This window comes from Haematobia irritans, chromosome 2 (assembly GCF_050003625.1).
Source record: "Haematobia irritans isolate KBUSLIRL chromosome 2, ASM5000362v1, whole genome shotgun sequence".
NCBI lineage: Eukaryota > Metazoa > Arthropoda > Insecta > Diptera > Muscidae > Haematobia > Haematobia irritans.
The window spans coordinates 125,029,205-125,051,340 of record NC_134398.1 but is presented as its reverse complement, the minus strand read 5'-3'; the positions used below and the strand labels follow the sequence as shown (position 1 = coordinate 125,051,340).

Sequence of the window (22,136 nt, the reverse complement as noted above, 5' to 3'; positions counted from 1 at the left end):
TAAATATTAGAAAAACCCTACATATAGGGAATTTCCCCTACTTCTAGCAAGACAGGCTGTGTTGATTTTGCACCTACGGAGTTAGTATGCCACTAATATTGAGCCCATTATTAAAAAACAGAAAATCGTTAAATTAGTGTGGGTAATAAATACAAATTTGTAAAAATCGAGCAATATTCTTATGTAAGAGCTTCAAGTACGTATAAGTACGATCGGCTAGTACATCAAAATTTGAAATTTGAGTAACATTGGTTAATAAATAAGAGTACTATGGCCAAATTTGGGAAAATCGAGCGATGCATATATATGGAAGCTGTATCTAAATCTGAACCAATTTGCATAATATTTTGCGGGTTTGATTAATATCACAAAATGTTACCTTGTGCAAGATTTGAGTAAGATCAGTTAAGAAATCAGGCCTGTATGGTCAAACATAAGGTTGTTAAAGGCGAATTTTTCAAAATCGGGCGATACATATATGGGAGCTATATCTACATCTGAACCGATTTCGATGATTTTTTGCACATATAGTAAGTGCTATAGAAAATTACATCTAGCCATCTTTGAGCAAGATCGGTTGATAAATAAGGGTTTTGTGGCCAAATTTGGGAAATCGGGCGATACATATATATGAGAGCTATATCTAAATCTGAACCGATTTGGATGAAATTTTGCAGACTTGAAGGGCGATGAAAAAAATTACCCTTTGCCAAATTTGGTGACGATCCGTTTGAAAAAAAAGCGCAACGTGACCCCATTTGTCGAAATCGGGCAATACATATATATGGGAGCTATATCTAAATTTCATCCGATTTCTTCCAAATTCAATAGCGTTCGTCCTTGTGCCCAAAAAACTCCCTGTAGCGAATTTCATCAAAATCGGTTAATAATTGCGACCGGAATTCTGTGAACAACAAATACATGGACAGACGGACGGACGGACACCAAGCGCTAGATCGACTCAGGAGGTGATTCTGAGTCAGGAGGTGATTCTGAGTCGATTGGTATATATTTTATGGGGTCTAAACTCAAGATTTCTGGTAGGCACATTTTTTGGCAGATCAAACTTATTATACCCTGACCACTATGTGGTTTAGGGTATAAATATCATTATTTTAAAGAAATTTGTTCTTAATAGTATGTAAATTGCGCATCCTAAAATTGCGGTTGAGTAATCTTTAATATCACGTAAATATTTTTTCCAGTGCAGGGAGCCTCTCTTTTTCTAACTTATTCCAAAAGGTTGGGTATATATTTGCCTGCAAATTTTTTTTTAATATATTATCACTCATAAAATCGCAAGCAATAAAGCTCCTAAATTCTTGGAGAATTATGTACATCCAACATTTCTCGAAAGAAGTTTTTCAATATCATAAATTACAACATGAAGGCCTCCCCTACAACACTTTTCAAATTTATGAGTAAACTATTTTACTTTCGCTCTGGAAATTTATCTCTACCAAAAAGCCAATAACCTACACTACTTCTTAGCTTTGCCAATTCTCATAAATAATCCTTTGCAAATTATTTCCCCTTTCAAAAATCCCATAAAACTTTACTTTTAATGCTTTCATTAAATGCACTCTTGATAAAGTTTGTGTTTTTATGAAGGCAAACTATTTTTAAGAAATATTTCATCTTAATAAATCGCCTTAAACTAAAGCTTGAATAGACAAAACTTTTGTATCTTACTCTTGATGAAGTCGAGAGCAAAGTTATCCTCGAACAAAATCCTTAAAGTATATTTCAGTATGTAGCATAAACAAGAAGCCCAAAAGTATACTGTATAAATTTTCATTCATAATCAATGTCCATGAAGCAATCTAAAAAAAGCTAAATTGAATTATATCTTCCGCAAATTGATGTAAATAAATTGCTGAAGCTTTAAACAAAAATATTTTATTCAGAAAACAAGATTAAGGGTTTTGTAATAAAATATAAATAAAATTTATTGCGAATAGAAAAATATCTAAGAAGATTGCAAAGTTAAATGCACAATCAGAAGTAAATTTAAAATGACATTGATACAAACTGGAAGTGTTATTGTGGAAATCATGTGAGTACGTAAACCTCTGAGATCAAAACGTCATTGAACAACAAGACAGCAATTTATTGAAAGTTTAAATGCATTACCCTTAAGAATGTGAGACTTAACAGGTTAAAGTGTATTTGAATGGAGAAAAAAAATATTTACTATCCCATGGCAAAAGTAGGTCATTGTCAAAAGCATAACAACCCAGCAACAAAATTGGAAGATGTTCTAAAGGCATAACTTTAAGAGCATTTCCAAAAATGTCCTCCCAAAGATGTTCTTTATTTTAGCTACACAGGAAGTTCTTCTAATTCAATTTTGTATAGCTTGCTTTTTATACCCTCCATCATAGGATGGGGGTATATTAACTTTGTCATTCCGTTTGTAACACATCGAAATATTGCTCTAAGACCCCATAAAGTATATATATTCTGGGTCGTGGTGAAATTCTGAGTCGATCTAAGCATGTCCGTCCGTCCGTCTGTTGAAATCACGCTAACTTCCGAACGAAAGAAGCTATCGACTTGAAACTTGGCACAAGTACTTGTTGTCGATGTAGGTCGGATGGTATTGAAAATGAGCCATATCGGTCCACTTTTACGTATAGCCCCCATATAAAGGGACCCTCAGATTTGGCTTGTGGAGCCTCTAACAGAAACATATTTCATCCGGTCATAATTATATATAGCCCCCATATAAACCGATCCCCAGATTTGGCTTGCGGAGCCTAAAAGAGAAGCAAATTTTATCCGATCCGGCTGAAATTTGGTACATGGTGTTGGTATATGATCTCTAACAACCATGCAAAAATTGGTTCACATCGGTCCATAATTATATATAGCCCCCATATAAACCGATCTCCAGATTTGGCTTGCGGAGGCTCAAAGAGAAGAAAATTTCATCCGATCCGGCTGAAATTTGGTACATGATGTTGGTATATGGTCTCTAACAACCATGGACAAATTGGTCCATATCGGTCCTTAATTATATATAGCCCCCATATAAACCGATCCCCAGATTTGGCTTGTGGAGCTCTAAGAGAAGCATATTTCATCCGATCCGGCTGAAATTTGGTACATGGTATTGGTATATGGTCTCTAACAATCATGCAAAAATTGGTCCACATCGGTCCATAATTATATATAGCCCCCATATAAACCGATCCCCAGATTTGGCTTGCGGAGCCTCAAAGAGAAGTAAATTTCATCCGATCCGGCTGAAATTTGGTACATGATGTTGGTATATGGTCTCTAACAACCATGCAAAAATTGGTCCACATCGGTCCATATTTATATAGAACACATATAAACCGATCTCCAGATTTGGTTTGCGAAGCCTCAAAGAGGAGCAAATTGCATCCGATCCGGCTGAAATTTGGTACATGGTATTGGTATATGGTCTCTAACAACCGTGCAAAAATTGGTCCACATCGGTCCATAATTATATATGGCGCCAATATAAACCGATCCCCAGATTTGGGTTGCGGAGCCTCAAAGAGAAGCAAATTTCATCCGATCCGCCTGAAATTTGGTACATGATATTGGTATATGGTCTCTAACAACTATGCAAAAATTGGTCCACATCCGTTCATAATTATATATAGCCCCCATATAAACCGATCCCCAGATTTGGCTTGCGAAGTCTCCAAGAGAAGCAAATTTCATCCAATCCGGTTGTAATTTGGAACATGGTGTTAGTATATGATCTTTAACAACCGTGTCAGAATTGGTCCATATCGGTCCATAATTATATATAGCCCCCATATAAAACATTCTCCAGATTTGACCTCCGGAGCCTCTTGGAGGAGCAAAATTCACCCGATCCGGTTCAAATTAGGCACGAGGTGTTAGTATATGATCGCTAACAACCATACCAAAATTGGTCCAATCACACAAAAATTGGTCCATATCGGTTCATAATCATGGTTGCCACTAGAGCCAAAAATAATCTACAAAAATTTTATTTCTATAGAAAATTTTGTCAAAATTTTATTTCTATAGAAAATTTTGTCAAAATTTTATTTCTATAGAAAATTTTGTCAAAATTTTATTTCTAGAGAAAATTTTGTTTAAATTTTATTCGGTTCATAATAAAATTTTCACCATTGTCAAAATTTTATTTCTATAGAAAAGTTTATCAAAATTTTATTTCTATAGAAAATTTTGTTCAAATTTTATTCGGTTCATAATCATGGTTGCCACTCGAGCCAAAAATAACCTACCAAGATTTTATTTCTATAGAAAATTTTGTCAAAAGTTTATTTCTATAGAAAACTTTGTGAAAATTTTATTTCTATAGAAAATTTTGTTAAAATTTTATTTCTGTAGAAAATTTTGTCAAAAATTTTATATCTACTTTGTCAAACTGAGTTATATACGTATTGGATCGATCTGTTTTGATTTAATATATACCACGTATGGACTTACATACAATTTAGAAGATGGTGTTAGGAGGTTTTAAGATACCTTGCCATCGGCAAGCGTTACCGCAACTTAAGTAATTCGATTGTGGATGGCAGTGTTTAGATGAAGTTTCTACGCAATCCATGATGGAGGGTACATAAGCTTCGGCCTGGCCGAACTTACGGCCGTATATACTTGTTTCATATTTATACCCTTCACCACTACTGTGTACATGGTATAATAAGTTTGTGCATTTGTATGTAACGCCAAGAAATAGTGGTCATAGACCCATCTTTTAGTATACGGATCGGCTTAGAAATAAATTCTGAGTCGATTTAGCGATGTCCGTCTGTCTGTCTGTCTGTCCGTCCGTCTGTCTGTATATGTAATTTTGTGCACAAAGTACAGCTCGCAATTTAAGTCCGATCGTCCTCAAATTTGGCATAGGGCCGTTTCTTGGGACAGAGACAATCGCTATTGGTTTTGGAAAAAATCGGTTCAGATTTAGATATAGCTGCCATATATATTTATCCCCGATTTGGTCATAGTTAGCGTGTTTATCAACCGATTTTCTTGAAATACCGTACATCCAAATATTTTATGAATCTCGAAAATCTTGCAAAATATCAGGCAAATCGGTTCAGATTTAGATATAGCTCCCATATATCTTTCGTCCGATTTAGACTCATATGACCACAAAGTTTACTACCGATCTTCAAATTTCGCACTAGGAGTACGTTTAGTAGTATCGGTAATTGTGCCAAATTTGGTTGAAATCGGTTCAGATTTAGATAAGGCTCCGTCCTTACCTTCCGTCCGATTTGCACTCATATGACCAGGGGGGCCAATGTTATAGTCCCATTTACGTGAAATTTTGCATAGATAGCAGAATTATTATTCTAACTATACATGTCAAATTTAGTCAAAATCGGTTCAGATTATATATAGCTCCCATATATACGTACACCAAAGTTGGGGAAATGTGGTAGCCTGTTACACATTTTAGACCCATTTTCAGTGGAAGTTTCCTCCAATTAAATAGATGGCGTTAGCCGATTTAAATTTTAATTCTAGAGATTTTGTAGAAGTAAAAAAATTGTCTCCTTTATATAGCTTCCAGCGAATGTGAAGTAGTTGCGATGGTAACACAAATGTTGGCCTACATAGGGGTGAAGGGTATAATATAGTCGGCCCCGCCCGGCTTTAGACTTTACTTACTTGTTTTAATACATTTAATTTTTAACTTTTTATACCCTCCACCATAGGAAGGGGGGATAGATTTTGCAAAATAGAACATTTTGACAAAATTTTCTATAGAAATTACATTTTGACAAAATTTTTTAATAAAGACAATTTAAAATTTTGACAAAATTTTCATTAGAAATAAAATTTTGACAAAATTTTCTATAGAAATAAAATTTTGACAAAAATGTCGATAGAAATAAATATTTTACAAAATTTTCTATAGAAATAAAATTTTGACAAAATTTTCTATAGAAATAAAATTTTGACAAAATTTTCTATATAAATAAAATGTTGAAAAAATTTTCTAGAGAAATAAAATTTTGACAAAATTTTGTTAGAGAAATAAAATGTTGACAACATTTTCTATAGAAATAAAATGTTGAGAAAATTATCTATAAAAACAATGTTGACAAAATTTTCTGGAGACGTAAAATTTGGACAAAATTTTCTATAGAAATAAAATTTTGACAAAAATTTACAGAAATCAAATTTTGACAACAAATTTTTGTAGAAATAAAATTTTAACAAAATTTTATTATAGAACTAAAATGTTGACAAAAGTTTCTAGAAGTAAAATTCTCTTTAGAAATACAATTTTGATAAAATTTTCTGTAGAAATAAAATTTCGACAAAATTTTCTATAGAAATCAAAAACTGCAAAATAAGACTTTTTTATTTGGTAGTTTTTTGGTAAAATTTTCTTAAAATTTTGGTAGAATATTTTCGAGGATCGAGTGGCATCCGGTCTAGAGCTTTATTGCCAAAGACATCATGTGTCTATCTCGCATCTTTCTGATTGTTGTAAACATATGTCCTAATTTATGATACCTTTACTCTTCCATACCGTAATTAGGGTTATTTGACAACTCTGATTTAAAAAATATAATCTCTAAATTAGCTTAAATATCAATTAAAAAAAGTTATCTCCTCTCTGTAATGCTGGTGACATTTCTGAGTGTTTCAAAGCTTCACTAAGAAGTTTCACCGTGAAGATAAAGGCCATTCGGACTTGGTTATTAAAAAAAGTTGCTTGGCATTGCGCCAAACTAGATTCGGCCAACAATTATTGATAGGAGAGATGTTCGACTTCTGTGGTATCACAATGGAACAGTCTAAGTGGGTCTGAAAAGTGCTTCGTGCGAAACCCCATTAGAAAGAAAAGCAGACTCACGCGTATGGGGTTTTCTATTTTCAAAAGTTCGTTTTGCCCATGTTTAAATTGGAATCAATGGAAATATCCCAAAATGAAAGCCTTCAAGAGGTGTCTTAAATTTGATTTATTTTAGTTTAATTAATTTAAAGTAGCTATTTTGAAATCAGTTCATCCAACAACGATTTCAAGTAGCAGAGAAAGCGTGCAAATAATTAACGAATTTAAATTAAAGCCAAGTTCGAATGGAAAGACCATTTCGCTTCTTAACAATTTATCGATTCTTTTTTTGTAATTCTTCATATCTTTGATTCAATTGCAGCCTATGATCGATGGCAACAAATGAGCTATGGACTAACATTCCATCTACTTTTTGCTTTAATTCAAACATGATGGCCTAAATAAATAAGCTTTACTACCCAACAAACGCCGGTCATAAATGCCAACGGCCGACTGCCTCACAGACTGCATGGTAATGAACATGGATGGACACATGATATATTCAGAATAAATCTGAAACAAAAAGAGAGACGTAGATAAACCTCACTCAGCTCACTAGCATACACGTACTGCAAGACAGATACACAGACGGACGTAGTATAAATACATAAATGACGGGACAGACATTGGGCTAACACCAATGTGTTGCCAACTTTTAATGATGATGTTACCCATACACACACACACTGACCATTCATTCATTGTTCGATGAGAGTGTGCCTTGACCAAACACTCTGGTCTTCAATTTCAGTTTCAGCCACCAAACGGAATTCCACTCCCTCACTTTTTAAATGCTTCAATAGATGGAGTGGTGGTTGGAATAAATTTTATCGGCTTTTGGGCCATATGCGTTTAAGTGAATTTGATTTTTGCTATAGCCAGCGACGGTAATCTTACAGATTTGAAACCCAGTGGGGCCTCTTTGACTATATTACATCTCGAAATTTTATTTCTATAGAAAATTTTGTTTAAATTTTATTTCTAAAAAAATTGTGTTTAAATTTTATTTATATAAAAAATTGTGTCCAAATTTTATTTCTATAAAAAATTGTGTCCAAATTTTATTTCTATTGAAAAATTTGTGAAACTTTTACTTCTATGGAAAATTTTGTCAAAATTTTACTTCTATAGAAAATCTTATCAAAATTTGTTTCTATAGAAAAATTTGTCAAAATTATAGTTCAATAGAAAGTTTTTCTTTGGAAATTTTGTAAAAATTTTATTTCTATATAAAATTTTGTCAATATTTTATTTCTAAAAAAATTTTGTCAAAATTTTATTTCTATAGAAAATTTTGTCAAAATTTTATTTCTATAGAAATTTTTGTCAAAAATTTATTTCTATAGAAAATCTTATCAAAATTTTGTTGCTATAGAAAATTTAGTCAAAATTTTATTTCTATAGAAAATTTTGTCAACATTTTTTTTTTCTATAGAAAATTTTGTCAACATTTTAGTTCTATAGAAAATTTTGTGAAAATTTTATTTCTATAGAAAATTTAGTCAAAATTTTATTTCTATAGAAAATTTAGTCACAATTTTATTTCTATAGAAAATTTTGTCAAAATTTTATTTCTATAGAAAATTTTGTCAACATTTTATTTCTATACAAAATTTTGTCAAAATTTTATTTCTATAGAAAATTTTGTCAAAATTCTATTTCTATAGAAATTTTTGTCAAAAATTTATTTCTATAGAAAATCTTATTAAAATTTTGTTGGTATAGATAATTTTGTCAAAATTTTATTTCCATAGAAAATTTTGTCAAAATTTTATTTTTATAGAAAATTTTGTCAAAATTACCATAGGCGGAACAATTGCCTAGATTGCATCGAACCGTATTGGAATGCAAAATTATGATCAACGAATACTCGAAATACGCAGGATCTGTATCATATGGGTATCAGGACATGCCAGTATAAGAGGAAACGTAAAGGCAAATTAACTGGCGATAAGTGCTAAGATACATAGGGAAGCGTATTTAGAGAACGCAAAGCCAGTACAGGCAACGTGGGCTGTCTTGGATGAGTGGACACAGGAGACACATAAACCAATGTAACGATTTGGAAGGTTGACGAAAATACTATGGGGTGACTGAGATAAGAAAAAACTGGTGAACTATCAAGGAGAGTAGGACGACAGACAGGACGACCGTGGGAATAATGGAACTCTACCTTTGTCACTGTCCTGCTTTTACTAGGCAAAGAGCTAACCAATCGGTGAAAACGTCATTCGGTACTTTGTCCTTTTTTCAATCAAACCTAATCGAAGGAGTAACTTTTCAGCTGACATCTTTGGCATTTAAGCCCGATAATTTGGTTTGTTCACACAATTTGGAATGGCTCCTCATCGGAGAAAATCAAATTCGGTTACACTGTTACTTTCGTGCAATTCCTTGGCTCTTTCCAGTCAAAGTTTTTGTACATTGGTGAGCTCTTGCAGTTTTTGGAACTTCACTGGATTTAGTCTAATCTCAATATTTCAATATGTGTTGCATCCGTTCTTGCAATATGTTCAGCTCACGAGCAAGTTTTCTACTATGACAGCGTGGGTTTCATCAAATATGGCATACACTTTTTGGATCATTTATGATATTGTTAACATTCGTTTTGTGGCCACTTTTTAGATGCGCTGCAACACTGTTTTTATTATGGTAACGAACAATGTTAGGCAAAATAAAAGATTTATTCACATTTAAATTCTGGAGAGCTTTAACGATAGCCACTTGTGGTTTTCCATCCAGACATAAATCAATCCAATTATCTCGTTCAAATTTCCTCACGAATAACTTTATTTCTGAATAGATCAAATGCAATAGATCAAAATGCTTTTGTAAGCTTTTCAACAACAACAAAAATGAACTTTCGCTGGAATAAATCTGTTAGCCGTCAGCATGAACTATCACTGGCAAAAATCGGCCAGCTGTCAGACGAGTGGTTTTGAAATGATTGCAAACCGCCATTACTACACGGATGAAAAAGACTGTTTTTCATATGTTTGGCTATAAACATTATATGTTTGGAACACAAATTTTTAAACACAATATTTTTGAGTGCAAGCATATAATGTTCATAAACTAGCATAACATGTTTGGGACATATATGTTAATATGTTAGAACATATTATGTTTGGGACATAAAATGTTTGTAAATATAATATGCTTGGATGCAAACATATATTAATTTAGAAATAGCCTATAAACATATATGTGTTTAGTAGCTTGGAGCGCTATTTAACAGGGAGCGATATTGAATTAAGTTGGTGGTTGTTGCTTGTTATTACAAAATTTACATTTTATTTTTCCTTGGGCAATTGATCAGCTACTTCTTTGATCCTTACAAACTGTGTGGTCCGCTGTTCGAATCCCCGTCCGGCAAAAGGTAAAATTAAAATAAAAAAAATCATAAAATTGAATAATTTCTTCTACAATGTTTGTATTACAGAAAAAGGTGCTAAGAACTAAAAAATCTCGTGGAAGTGAGAAAGATGTGGGGGAATATACAATTGGACAGAAACAACATTTTGAGCATTCAGGTCGAAAACCTATGTTGTTAGCACCTATATTACATGTTTTTTCATAATTCATTATGATTGTAAATATATAAATAAATAAATAAAATTTTGAGCACAATATTGTTTTGGAGAATTTTTTTTAAGCATATAATATTTTTGGGTGCAAAATGCTTCCAAACATATTATATGTTCACATAATAACATATTGTTTTTTGGAAGACAACATTATTGAATTTGGATGCAAAAATACAAAATGTTTGGAACTTAGACTACCCAAACATATATTGTTTAGACCAATATGCTTTCAAACATATTATAAATTGGAAGAGATCAAACATATAAATGTTTGGGCAATACCCAAAAATATATATGCTTGAAGCAAAATATGTTTGGGAGTATATGTTACAGAAGCGATTTTTTGTGAGCGTGTATGCAATGACATTCAATGGCAATTTGTTAATTGCGATAATCAAACAAATTTTTTTTTGCAAAACTTGAACGATATCTCTAAAACTACTTGAAAAACAATGTAAAGTCAGCTTAAAGAGAATATTGTAAGGGATTTTCTTAATTTTTTTTAATTTAATAAGTTGAACCGTTTTCAAGTTATTCCAATATATGTGGCGGAAGTGCCTTAATTTTGAACATAACGGTATATCTCGAAAAATCGAGCTGATAGAAAAAAACCAAGACCAGATTTGGATTCAACGACCCCTAATTACTAATAATTTGGTACAAATTTCAAATCAACACGAAAAAAAGTTCAATTTTGTTCCCCTGTGTAATTAAACTTTAATGAAAACATTCAAAATTTTCAAGCATTTTCTAAACTGATTTTTTTTTTTCAATTACAAAATTGATTAGGCCTTCAACTTCAATCAAAATTGTAATTTGAAATATTTTGGTGTTATTTTATGTAGATATACTGTTGGGTCACAACAACGGTTGCCACTCGAGCCAAAAATAATCTACCAAAATTTTGAGAAAATTTGATCAAAAAACTACCAAACAAATATATATTTGCACAATTTTATTTCTATAGAAAATTTTACAAAATTTTACTTTTATAAAAAATTTTCTCACAATTTTATTTCTATAGACATTTTTTTTGAAAATTTTAATTCTTTAGAAAATTTTCTCGAAATTTTATTTCTATAGAAAATGTTCTCAAAATTTTATCTTTATAGAAATTTTTCTCAAAATTTTATTTGTGTAGAAACTTTTTTTCCAAATTGGATTTTTATAGAAATTGTTTTCAAAATTTTATATCTATATAGAATTTTTTCTCAAAAATTTATTTCTAAAATTTTATTTCTATAAAAATTGTGAATTAACTCTTAGTTGGAGAGGAATATTTTGCAAGATCTACCAAAACAATAAAAATTCAACAAATCTAGCAAACAGTACAAAATTTAATATTTTTAGTAGAATTTTACCAATTATGGCAACCCTGGTCACGACACAATGACAGTAAAAAATATTTTTGCAAAATTTTTATCCGTTATTTCAAAAGTAGATCAACTCAGAATTTCAACACACATCCTCAAAAAAGGCGCTTCTATAACATATACCCCAAACAAAATACTGTTTGTATTGTTCAAACATATTATGTTTCACCTTAGGGCATACACTGGTAGAAAAAAAATTAATGAAATTTTCTTTGTGTGGATATATTTTTAAGGCGCCAATTGGTTACTTCCATTATTTTACTTGCAGCATACGGTTTCTCTTTCTAAACACATATACGTTTATAGGCTATATCTAAATTAATAAATGTTTGCATCTAAGCATATTATATTTACAAACATTTTATGTCCCAAACATAATATGTTCTAACATATTAACATATATGTCCCAAACATGTTATGCTAGTTTTTGAACATTATATGCTTGCACTTAAAAATATGGTGTTAAAAGAATTTGAGTTCCAAACATATAATTTTTACGCCCAAACATATGAAAAATAGTCTTTTTCGTCCGTGCGGCCAGAAATATTTTTTGGTGTATGCATGAATGAATTTTGCACTTCTATTACTTGGAAACTATTAAAGGACACAGTTATTTTTATTTAAGGCCTTTTTCTTTGCCCCCCTATTTACCTATACTTCACACCTGGGCTGGTTAATCAAAAAATAAAATGGCTATGTGTATCTGTTTATGGTAACTTTTAATAGCTGTGATTATGTATGAAACTGTTTACGGCTAAAACGAAATAATTTATATGTGTTTAACGGTTTTATCTTTTGTTATGACTAAGACGGCTGCTTTACGTCGATTGTTGGACATAATCAACTCGCACAAAATCCACAAAAACAAAAAACATCGAATTGTATAAAATGAATTTAAAAATCGTAGCAGGAAGAAAGGCTGGTGGTTATCGACCAGAATATTTGATTTGTTAATATGAATTAGAGGTACACCCACTTTGTACCTCTTTTTGGAGACATGCCATGAAATTGTAATGAGATTTAATTGTTCTTTTTGAGAAATTGGAATATATTCTGAAGAGAGTACATAGTAGAAATCGAGATCAATGGATTCCTGTAAAACACAGAATATCAATGAAGGGGGATTTCTTTAAAATTCATACAAGGTTTTCACAATTTTTCAAAACTGGGTTATGATGCCCCCAGAGACATTATAAGCTATGATTTAAATAAAATGCAGGTCAACCCGTGGATTATTGGGTGGGTTCTATGAAGCTAGGCGCTTTTAAGTTTCTCTAAAATAAATTCCGACATAAATTTGATGATCTTAATTTATTCAGGAAGCTGAGCTCACAAATTAAAGCATTGTCAACTACTTAAAATCTCAATACATGGATAGAAATTTAAGAATGATCCAAAAGTTTGAGGATGGCCTGATATGCAAAAAAAAATTTTAATTTTCACCACGACCAATTCTGTAACTACACTGCAAACATTTTGTAATTTTAACGCCTCAATATTAGGCAAAAAAACTTATTTAAAATAAAGAAATTTTCATTAAAAGAATATTTATAAGCTTTTCTTCAAATAATATAACTTAGGTTGAGAAGCGATTTAAGGCTGACCTGTCTGATATAGGCTCACATGCACCTAAGCCAGTATTCGATTTCCTGTGCGCTCTAATGTCTTCTTTTATTCCAGTAACTCTGCGTATCTAACGAATTTTCTAATTTGTTTCCTGTCCCTGTTTCCAAGCTGGGCCCGGTCCAAAATAACCTCTTTGCCTAGTGCAGGCAGGGCAGTGACAAAGGGTGTGTTGCAAGGTCTCACAATCCTCGAAAAACTCCATACATGCACCATACTCTGCTACTCCTATTCGGCACAGATGCGAGACTTTCGTTCGTCTTTCCTTGAGTAGTTCTCCAGTCCTTTTCTTATCTGGGTAACCCCATTGTAATGAACAAGACGGCCGTCGAGTACGAACTGAACTTTATTGTTATGAAAAGTACAATGATGAGTTATAGAGAGTAATTCATATGTAAAAGAGAGTACAATAATATATAAGTACATATGCTATGCTGTAGCAATAACATTTATATATGTTATAAGTAAAAGAATATACAGGGTGTTGACACAATGCTGACACCCCCAATGTTAACAAAAAGAATTAAATCCATGTAATTTTAGTAACAAGTTTATCATTTAAATATTTGAAAGAAAAATTATGGTTTATACCATTCAGGTTGTTTGATAGGTCTACCATATCTTGACACCTTAATCGGTGGTTGATTGATTTCTATATTGCGTTTGGGCTCCATTATTGAGTTATTAATTTCAGTTGAACAATCAGGGTCTTCTGACGGAAGGTTTGCCACAATGTTTCGGTGTATTGGTATAGTCGCTTTAGTAGGTTGTACCTGTATAGAGTTTCTTCTTAACAATTTCCCATCGTCAGTTCTAATATAAACAGAACGGGGAGCGTTTTCAGACTTATTTTCCACTGTTCCGCTCACCCAATTACGATGTCCCTGTTGAACTCTTACGCGATCACCAATTTGAGCAGGCTGCGAGTCTTTGGAGTTTTTATCAAATTGTTGTTTGTAACCTTCTCTGATTTTTGCAATATTAGATTGTACGTTAGTTGTAATTTTAGGTTGTAAAACCTTGTTTGAAGTTGGAACCATGCTTTTTGTTAATCTGCTCATAAGTCGTTGATTTGGAGATTGTAACTCTTCAGATCTCGGCGTATTCCTATAGTTTAGGAGGGCAAGATAAATGTCGCTATTGTCCTTTGAGCACTTTTTCAACATACTTTTGGCGGTTTGCACATATCTTTCGGCTAAGCCATTAGATCTTGGATAATAGGGGCTCGAAGTTTGGTGATTGATTTCCCAAGCTTTTGTGAAATCAAAAAACTCTTTTGAAGTAAATTGTGGTCCATTATCAGACTCAAGTATCAAGGGTATGCCATGAGTGGCGAACCAAATTTTTAAATTTTTTATGACCTCGTTCGATGTAGCATGCTCTAATTGGGTGAAATCCATGAATCCTGAATAGCTGTCAACTATTAATAAATATGTTTTGTTTTGAAAGTGAAATAAGTCGGTTGCAACTATTTCCCATGGCAATGATGGTATGCGCTTTATAATCAAGGGTTCCTTAGGCTTTGCTGGTTGGTATGACTGACAAATAGAACATTTTTCGACGAAATCTTTTATATCACTATGCATTCCGACCCAAAATACAACTGCTCTTGCTCGATTTAAACATCTTTGAATGCCAAGATGGCCGGTGTGGATTTTTGAAATTATTTCTCTTTGCAGACTGTTCGGTATTAATGTTTTGGTGGATTTATATATAATACCATCTTCGTAGGAGAGCTCATCACGAAAATTCCAATATTTTCTAGTTTCGGAGGGCAGTTCTGTTATGGACGATGGCCACCCATTAAGTATGAATGTTTGTAGAGTTCGAAGATTTGTGTCATTTGCAGTTTCACGTTTGATTCGTTCTTTAGTTGTTGTTGTAAAATTTGAAACAACATGCACTTCAACTAGTTTCTCTTCTGCGTGTGTTTGTTTGTTTAAGCAGTCCCTACTTAGTGTGTCTGCTAGTTTTATTTCAGAGCCTTTTCTGTAAACAACATGGGGAGAGTATGGCATAACATAAAGTAGTATGGATTGTAATCTTTGAGGAGCTGAATAGAGAGGTTTTTTAAATATTGTTTCTAAGGGTTTGTGGTCGGTTTCAATTGTAAGTTTTTTCCCGTAAATATATTCATGAAACTTTTCGCAGGCAAAGCGGATGGCAGTAGCTTCTTTTTCTATTTGTGCGTAGTTCTGTTGTGCTTTTGTTAGAGCTTTTGATGCGTATGCGACTGGTTGATCATTCTGTAGCAATGCTGCGCCTACACTATATTTGCTTGCATCCACTTGAAGCTTAACATCTAAATTAGGGTCGTAATAGCGAAGCAATGGCGTTGAGGAAAAAGCATCTTTTAGTTTTTTGAATGCTGATTCATGTTGTGGCAACCAGCACCATTCTACGTCTTTTTTCAAAAGATGTCTAAGTGGTGCCGTAATTTCAGAAAAATTTGTGATAAATTTGGAAAGGTATGTTGCCATGCCCAATATTCTTTGAAGTTCCACTTTGTTTTCGGGTATTTTAAGTTGATTAATTGCAGATACCTTTTGGGGGTCTGGGGCTATTCCATCCGACGTCAATATATGCCCTAAAAATTTCACTTTGTTTACGTTAAATATACATTTTTCTTTATTTAACTTCAAACCTGATTTAGATAAAATATCCATTACTTCTGCGGTTTGACGTTCAAGCTGTTCTTTGGTAACTGCATGGATCAAAATATCGTCCATCGATACTTCGGTGTTTGGCATGTGTTCCAATAGCTGTGACATCAAGTTTTGATAAACTTCTGGAGCTGAGGCCAATCCAAAAGGCAATCGTCTGAATGAGTAACGACCCCATGGTGTCGCCATTGTTAAATATTTCTGCGTACGCTCACTAACCTCGATCTGCCAAAAGCCTTTTTTACAATCTAACAAAGTGAACCATTTAGAATTTTTAATATTCGCTGTTATTTCATCTATCGTGTTTAGTGGATGGTAACGCCTTTGTATGTTTTTATTTATATCGGTAGGGTCAATGCATAACCGAATCTTACCTTTTTGTTTAACGATGACCATTGGTGATACAGCCGGTGTAATTTCATCTGTTTTTACTAAAACTCCAAGTTTTACCATGTTGTCAATCTCTTTTTTAACAGCCTCTTTTAATGCATGAGGAATTCTTCGCGGAGCATAGTGTTCGAATGATGGGTTTTCTACTAAATCAATGTCGTATATGAAGTTTTTTACTTTTCCCAAACCATCAAAAATTTGCTTGTCGAACATCACTTCGTTAACTCTAAGTATTAATGAAAACCGTTCACAATCATTTTTACCCAGAAGAGGTTCTAGATTAGGAAAATCTTTCACAACAAAAAATGATGCATTATATTTTTTATTGCGAACTATACAAGTCAAAAAGATTTCCCCATGAACATCAATTTTCGCGCCACCAAATGCTATTAATTTGTTATTCACAGATTGAATATATTTTTGTTGACCTTTATCTAAAACACTCAGTGGAATAACGTTGCATTGTGCAGCAGTATCAAGCTTAAATTTAATTTTTTTATTATCGATTGTTATTTCTTCATACCAATTGTCTTTTTCGTCTTTGTTTGTTTCGGATGTTCTGACAGTTAGAACGAGCAAGTCGCTGTCGCTGTCCGATTCGGCGCTCATGTTCTGCTGCAGAGAATTAACCAGCTTCGTACCATTGCGTTTATTCTGAAAACAAAATTTTGCATAATGCCCTCTTCGTTGACAATTTCGGCATTTGCTGTTGAATGCTGGACAGTTACGACTCTCATGCTGTCTTCCACATCGTTTGCAGTCATATGTTATTGCCGTCTGTTCATTGCTGCTTGTTTTCTTAAAACTTTTGGGTTTTGCATATTTCCTTATGGCATCGACTTTCATGTCGTCGTTTTTATGTAGCTCTTTTAACTGTTGCGTAGCCATTTCACTTGCTCTGCATATTTTAATTGCTTTTGCCAGATCGATATCCTCTTCAGATAACAGTTTCTCTCTCACAGAATCATTACCAATACCGACGACTATTTTATCACGGAGCAGGGAATCTTCTATTTGACCAAATTCACATTTTTTCGCTTGATTTTTTATTTTAGTAAAAAATTCTTCGAATGTTTCTCCTTCATTTTGGTAGAGAGTATTAAATTTATACCTCTCAAATGTTACACTAATTCTTGGGGCGAAGTAATCTTCGAACCTTTGTTCTATTATTTTAATATCTTTTTTTTCTTCGGGTCCCAATGAAAAGGAATTGAAAACATTAACAGCATCTGCTCCAATCGATGACATAAATGTAGCGACTTGAATTTGGGCTGATTTCGTCTCTAATTCCGCCGCAGTTGCAAACCATCTATACTGCTGAATCCAACTTTTCCAAGAAGTAGACACATTATTACCCGTTATTTGCAGGGGTTTTGGAGGCTTAACGAAAGCCGCTGTAGTTTGCGAAATTAGTGGTTCGTTTGGCATAATTGAACCACTCCTGACACCATGTAATGAACAAGACGGCCGTCGAGTACGAACTGAACTTTATTGTTATGAAAAGTACAATGATGAGTTATAGAGAGTAATTCATATGTAAAAGAGAGTACAATAATATATAAGTACATATGCTATGCTGTAGCAATAACATTTATATATGTTATAAGTAAAAGAATATACAGGGTGTTGACACAATGCTGACACCCATAGTATTTTCATCGCCTTTTCGACCGTTGCACTGGTCCACATCGCTTTGTGTGTCTCCCGTGCCCATTCCGGTGCTTCTATTGGCTTTGCATACTCAAAGTTCACTTCCCAGTGTGTCCTAGCACTTATCGCCAGTTCATTTGCCTTTACGTTTCATCTTATTCCGACATGGTCCGGCACCCATATGATGCAGATCCTGCGTATTCCGAGTACTCGTTGATCATGCTTTTGCATTCCAATCACTGTTGCCACAGTTGTCAGAATTCTACCATGGTAGATTTTTTAATATTTGGTAGATTGGTAGAATTCTTGATGTATCGGTAGATGTTTGCAAATTTTCTATAAAAAAAAACTTGACACAATTTTCTATAGACAAAATATAAATAAAATTTTGACAAAATTTTCAATAGAAATAAAATTTTGACAAAATTTTCAATAGAAATAAAATTTTGACAAAATTTCCTATAAAAATAAAATTTTGACAAAATTTTCTATAGAAGTAAAATTTTGGCAAATTTAATATAAAACTAAAATTTTGACGAAATTTTTTATAGAAATAAAATTTTGACAAAGTTTTCTATAGAAATAAAATTTTGACAAAATTTTCTATAGAAATAAAATTTTGACAACATTTTATATGAAAAAATATTTTCACAAAATGAAAAAAAAAATTCACAAAATTTTCTTAGAAATAAAATTTTGAAAAAATTTTCTATAGAAATAAAATTTTGACAAAATTTCCTTTGGAAAAAAATTTTGACAAAATTTCCTATAGAAATAAAATTTTGACAAAATTTCCTATAGAAATAAAATGTTGACAAAATTTTCTATAGAAATGACATTTTGACTAAATTTTCTACAGAAATAAAATTTTGACAACATTTTATATGAAATAACATTTTCACAAAATGAAAATGAAATAAAATTTTCACAAAATTTTCTATAGAAATAAAATGAAAAAATTTTCTTAGAAATAAAATTTTGACAAAATTTTCTATAGAAATAAAATTTTGACAACATTTTACATGAAATAACATTTTCACAAAAGGAAAATGAAATAAGATTTTCACAAAATTTTCTATAGAAATAAAATGAAAAAATTTTCTTAGAAATAAAATTTTGACAATATTTTCTATAGAAATAAAATTTTGACAAAATTTCCTATAGAAATAAAATTTTGACAAAATTTTCTATAGAAATACAATTTTGACAAAATTTTCTAAAAAAAATAAAATTTTGACAGAATTTTCTATAGAAATAAACTTTTGACAAAATTTTCTATAGAAATAAAATTTTGACAAAAACTTCTATAGAAAAAAAATTTGACAAAATTTTCTATAGAAATAAAATTTTGTCAAAATTTTTAATGAAATAACATTTTCACAAAATGAAAATGACATAAAATGTTCACAAAATTTTCTATAGGAATTGAAAGTAATTTTCTTTTGTTTGAATTTTATTTATGTAGAAAATTTTGTCAAAATATTATTTTAATAGAAAATTTTGTCAAAATTTTGTCAAGATTGTATTTCTATAGTAAATTTAGTCCAAATTTTATTCATATAGAAAATTTAGTCCACATGTTATTCCTATATAGAAAAAATTTTTAAATTTTAAATTCTATAGAAAATTTTGTCAACGTTTTATTTGTATAGAAAGTTTTTGTCAAATATTTATTTTTATATAATAATTTTTGTCAAAATTTTATTTCTAAAGAAAATTTGAAGATCGTCTTAGTTGGAGAGGAATATTTTACAAAATCTACCAAAACATCAAGAATTCTACCAATATATGTTATGGCGTGTGATGGCTTTAAAGACCATAATACGTGTCCGAACAAATCTAAACTGATTCTAAAATTTGATGTTATTTCCGACATTTTCGCCATTTAGCAATAAAATTAACATAAATTACATTGTAAGTCGATATATATTCAATGTATGAGTCAAAATCACAATCCGTAAGCGAAGATCAAAATATAATTAAAGGTACATATAAAGGTAAAACTCAAAAAGTGCGGTACAATTTAGTAAAATTTTCACACAAGTTAGTTAATTTTTTCCATAAAATAGTAAACATTTTTTCTGTGTGTATGACCTTACATATAATGCGCCTTCAAAAATCCATATTAAATAGTTTCCACGAAGAACTCAACACTTCTTTGCAATCTCATTTGAAAAATTACAATAGAAAATTTGCATTCAAGTCGAAAAAAAAATCCATAAACATCCGTAAACAACCGCCTACGCAAAACAGACTGCTGTGAAAAAGTAGTGAGACCTTAGGTGGTAAATTTATAAATATTTAAGAGAAAATTATTTACGCTTGAATTCTTTTACAAATCTCAAGTCAAGTGGATTTGCGAGGAGCAACAGAAAACAAGAGGAGGACTTTGAAAAATTCACTCCCTCACTGACTCACTCACCTTTTCTGTGTTGGTTTGGAAATAGTAGACCAGGACAAACATCCAGATTACGCTGACGAAGACAATCAATTTAACATTACGGCGCATAGTGATGAAGATGATGCCGATGATGTTGCGGCTTTTGGCTTTGATGATGAATCCTGCTGTTGATCCGGTGGGGTATAGTTGTTAGCTGTTGCTGTTCCAAGAGATAAATGGCGAAACAAATGATGAAGTCGTTGATGGGATGCTGCTGCTGCTGCTGCTGTGACAATGGCGTTAATGAATCTTGATCTTGTATGTATGATAATGGGGTGTGGGAGGCTTTTTGTATTAGATTTTGTTTTTTTTTTTTATTCCTTATTTATTCGTAATGTTTTGATTTTTTTTTCACTTTGGCAGTTATATTGTGAAGGATATCTAGCTATACATTTATTTTTTGTTTAGAATATTACAACATAGAATATTTGTTGCGTAGATCAAATGAAAAACTGTAAAGAGAAATGAAGAGAAAAATTATTATTTAATAGAAATTAATTGAGATTCTTAATGTTAATATTATTAACTTGACGTAATAAGTAATAAAATCTTAATAGATTTTAATTTTTTTGTTATTATTTACTAAAAGGCATTTCAATTAAAATTTGATATTTTTACTTAGCACTGCCCATACCAATTGGGATATTATATTAAAATCATTTCACGAACAGGTAAATGGTAGCGCCAAAGTCGAAGGCGACTCTTTATCTTCCAGATTATATACGTACATAATTCAGTTTTTTTGGGAGCCACCGTGGTTCAATGTATGCAAACTTTAGGGTTTAAAATAAAATGTTTCTCAAATAAATCCTTAAAGCAATTCTCCATTTCTTTGTCTTTAAATCAATACCACAATCATTAGCATAAAGACAAAATCCTTGAAATCGGGCAAGCTATTTTTGGGTGACGGACGGACAGACATGGCTATATCGACTCAGGGATCCGCCCTGAGCAATATTGCCAAATACACCACATGTCTATATCGTCTCCTTCTGGGTGTTGCAAACATATGTACTAACTTATAATACCCTGTTCCGCAGTGTGGTGCAGTTATGGGCCTTAAATAATATTGACAAAGTTCGTAATCTTGGTTCTAAAATTTAAATTTGCGCTGTGCATCTTTGGAATTTGGGGTTCTGCGATAAAATCTTTGATATAATAAAACATCTTTAATATAAAAATAAATATTTTTGATTAAAGAAATATTTTTAAAATAACTGAGATATTCTTTGGATTAAAGATAGAAAAGTTTCAAATTTATGGCTATTTATTAGCCTAGTAATACTGATTTGGAAGTTGTCATGGAATAATAAAATTGTATTTCATCTTTAATTCAAAGATTTAATACTCCAGTCAATTTAAAAATTGTTTCTTAAAAAAAGCATAAAATTTTATTAAAATAGAATTTACGAAAAATTGTAAAGTTTACTAAAAATGTGTCTATTTGTAACTTCTTATGGTACTAAAGACACTTTTGCTATTTCTAACTCCTATTTGAAACATGAAAAATTAATTATGTCTAATAAATTATTTACTTATTTTTTCATATCGGCGTTTGTAATATATTTTTGTTAAAAATTA

At 31.8% G+C, this 22,136-nt stretch overlaps 1 protein-coding gene across 1 annotated transcript in view; it reads right to left on the bottom strand.

Moving 5' to 3' along the window:
* Pgant2 (polypeptide N-acetylgalactosaminyltransferase 2) overlaps window positions 1-22,136 on the bottom strand; it is a 352,719-nt gene that overhangs the window by 293,742 nt on the left and 36,841 nt on the right. Inside the window, exon 2 of the mRNA XM_075296107.1 lies at window positions 20,538-21,007. Coding sequence (XP_075152222.1) covers window positions 20,538-20,624 — 87 coding nt within the window. The 5' untranslated portion in view covers window positions 20,625-21,007. The remainder of the gene's footprint in view (window positions 1-20,537; window positions 21,008-22,136) is intronic.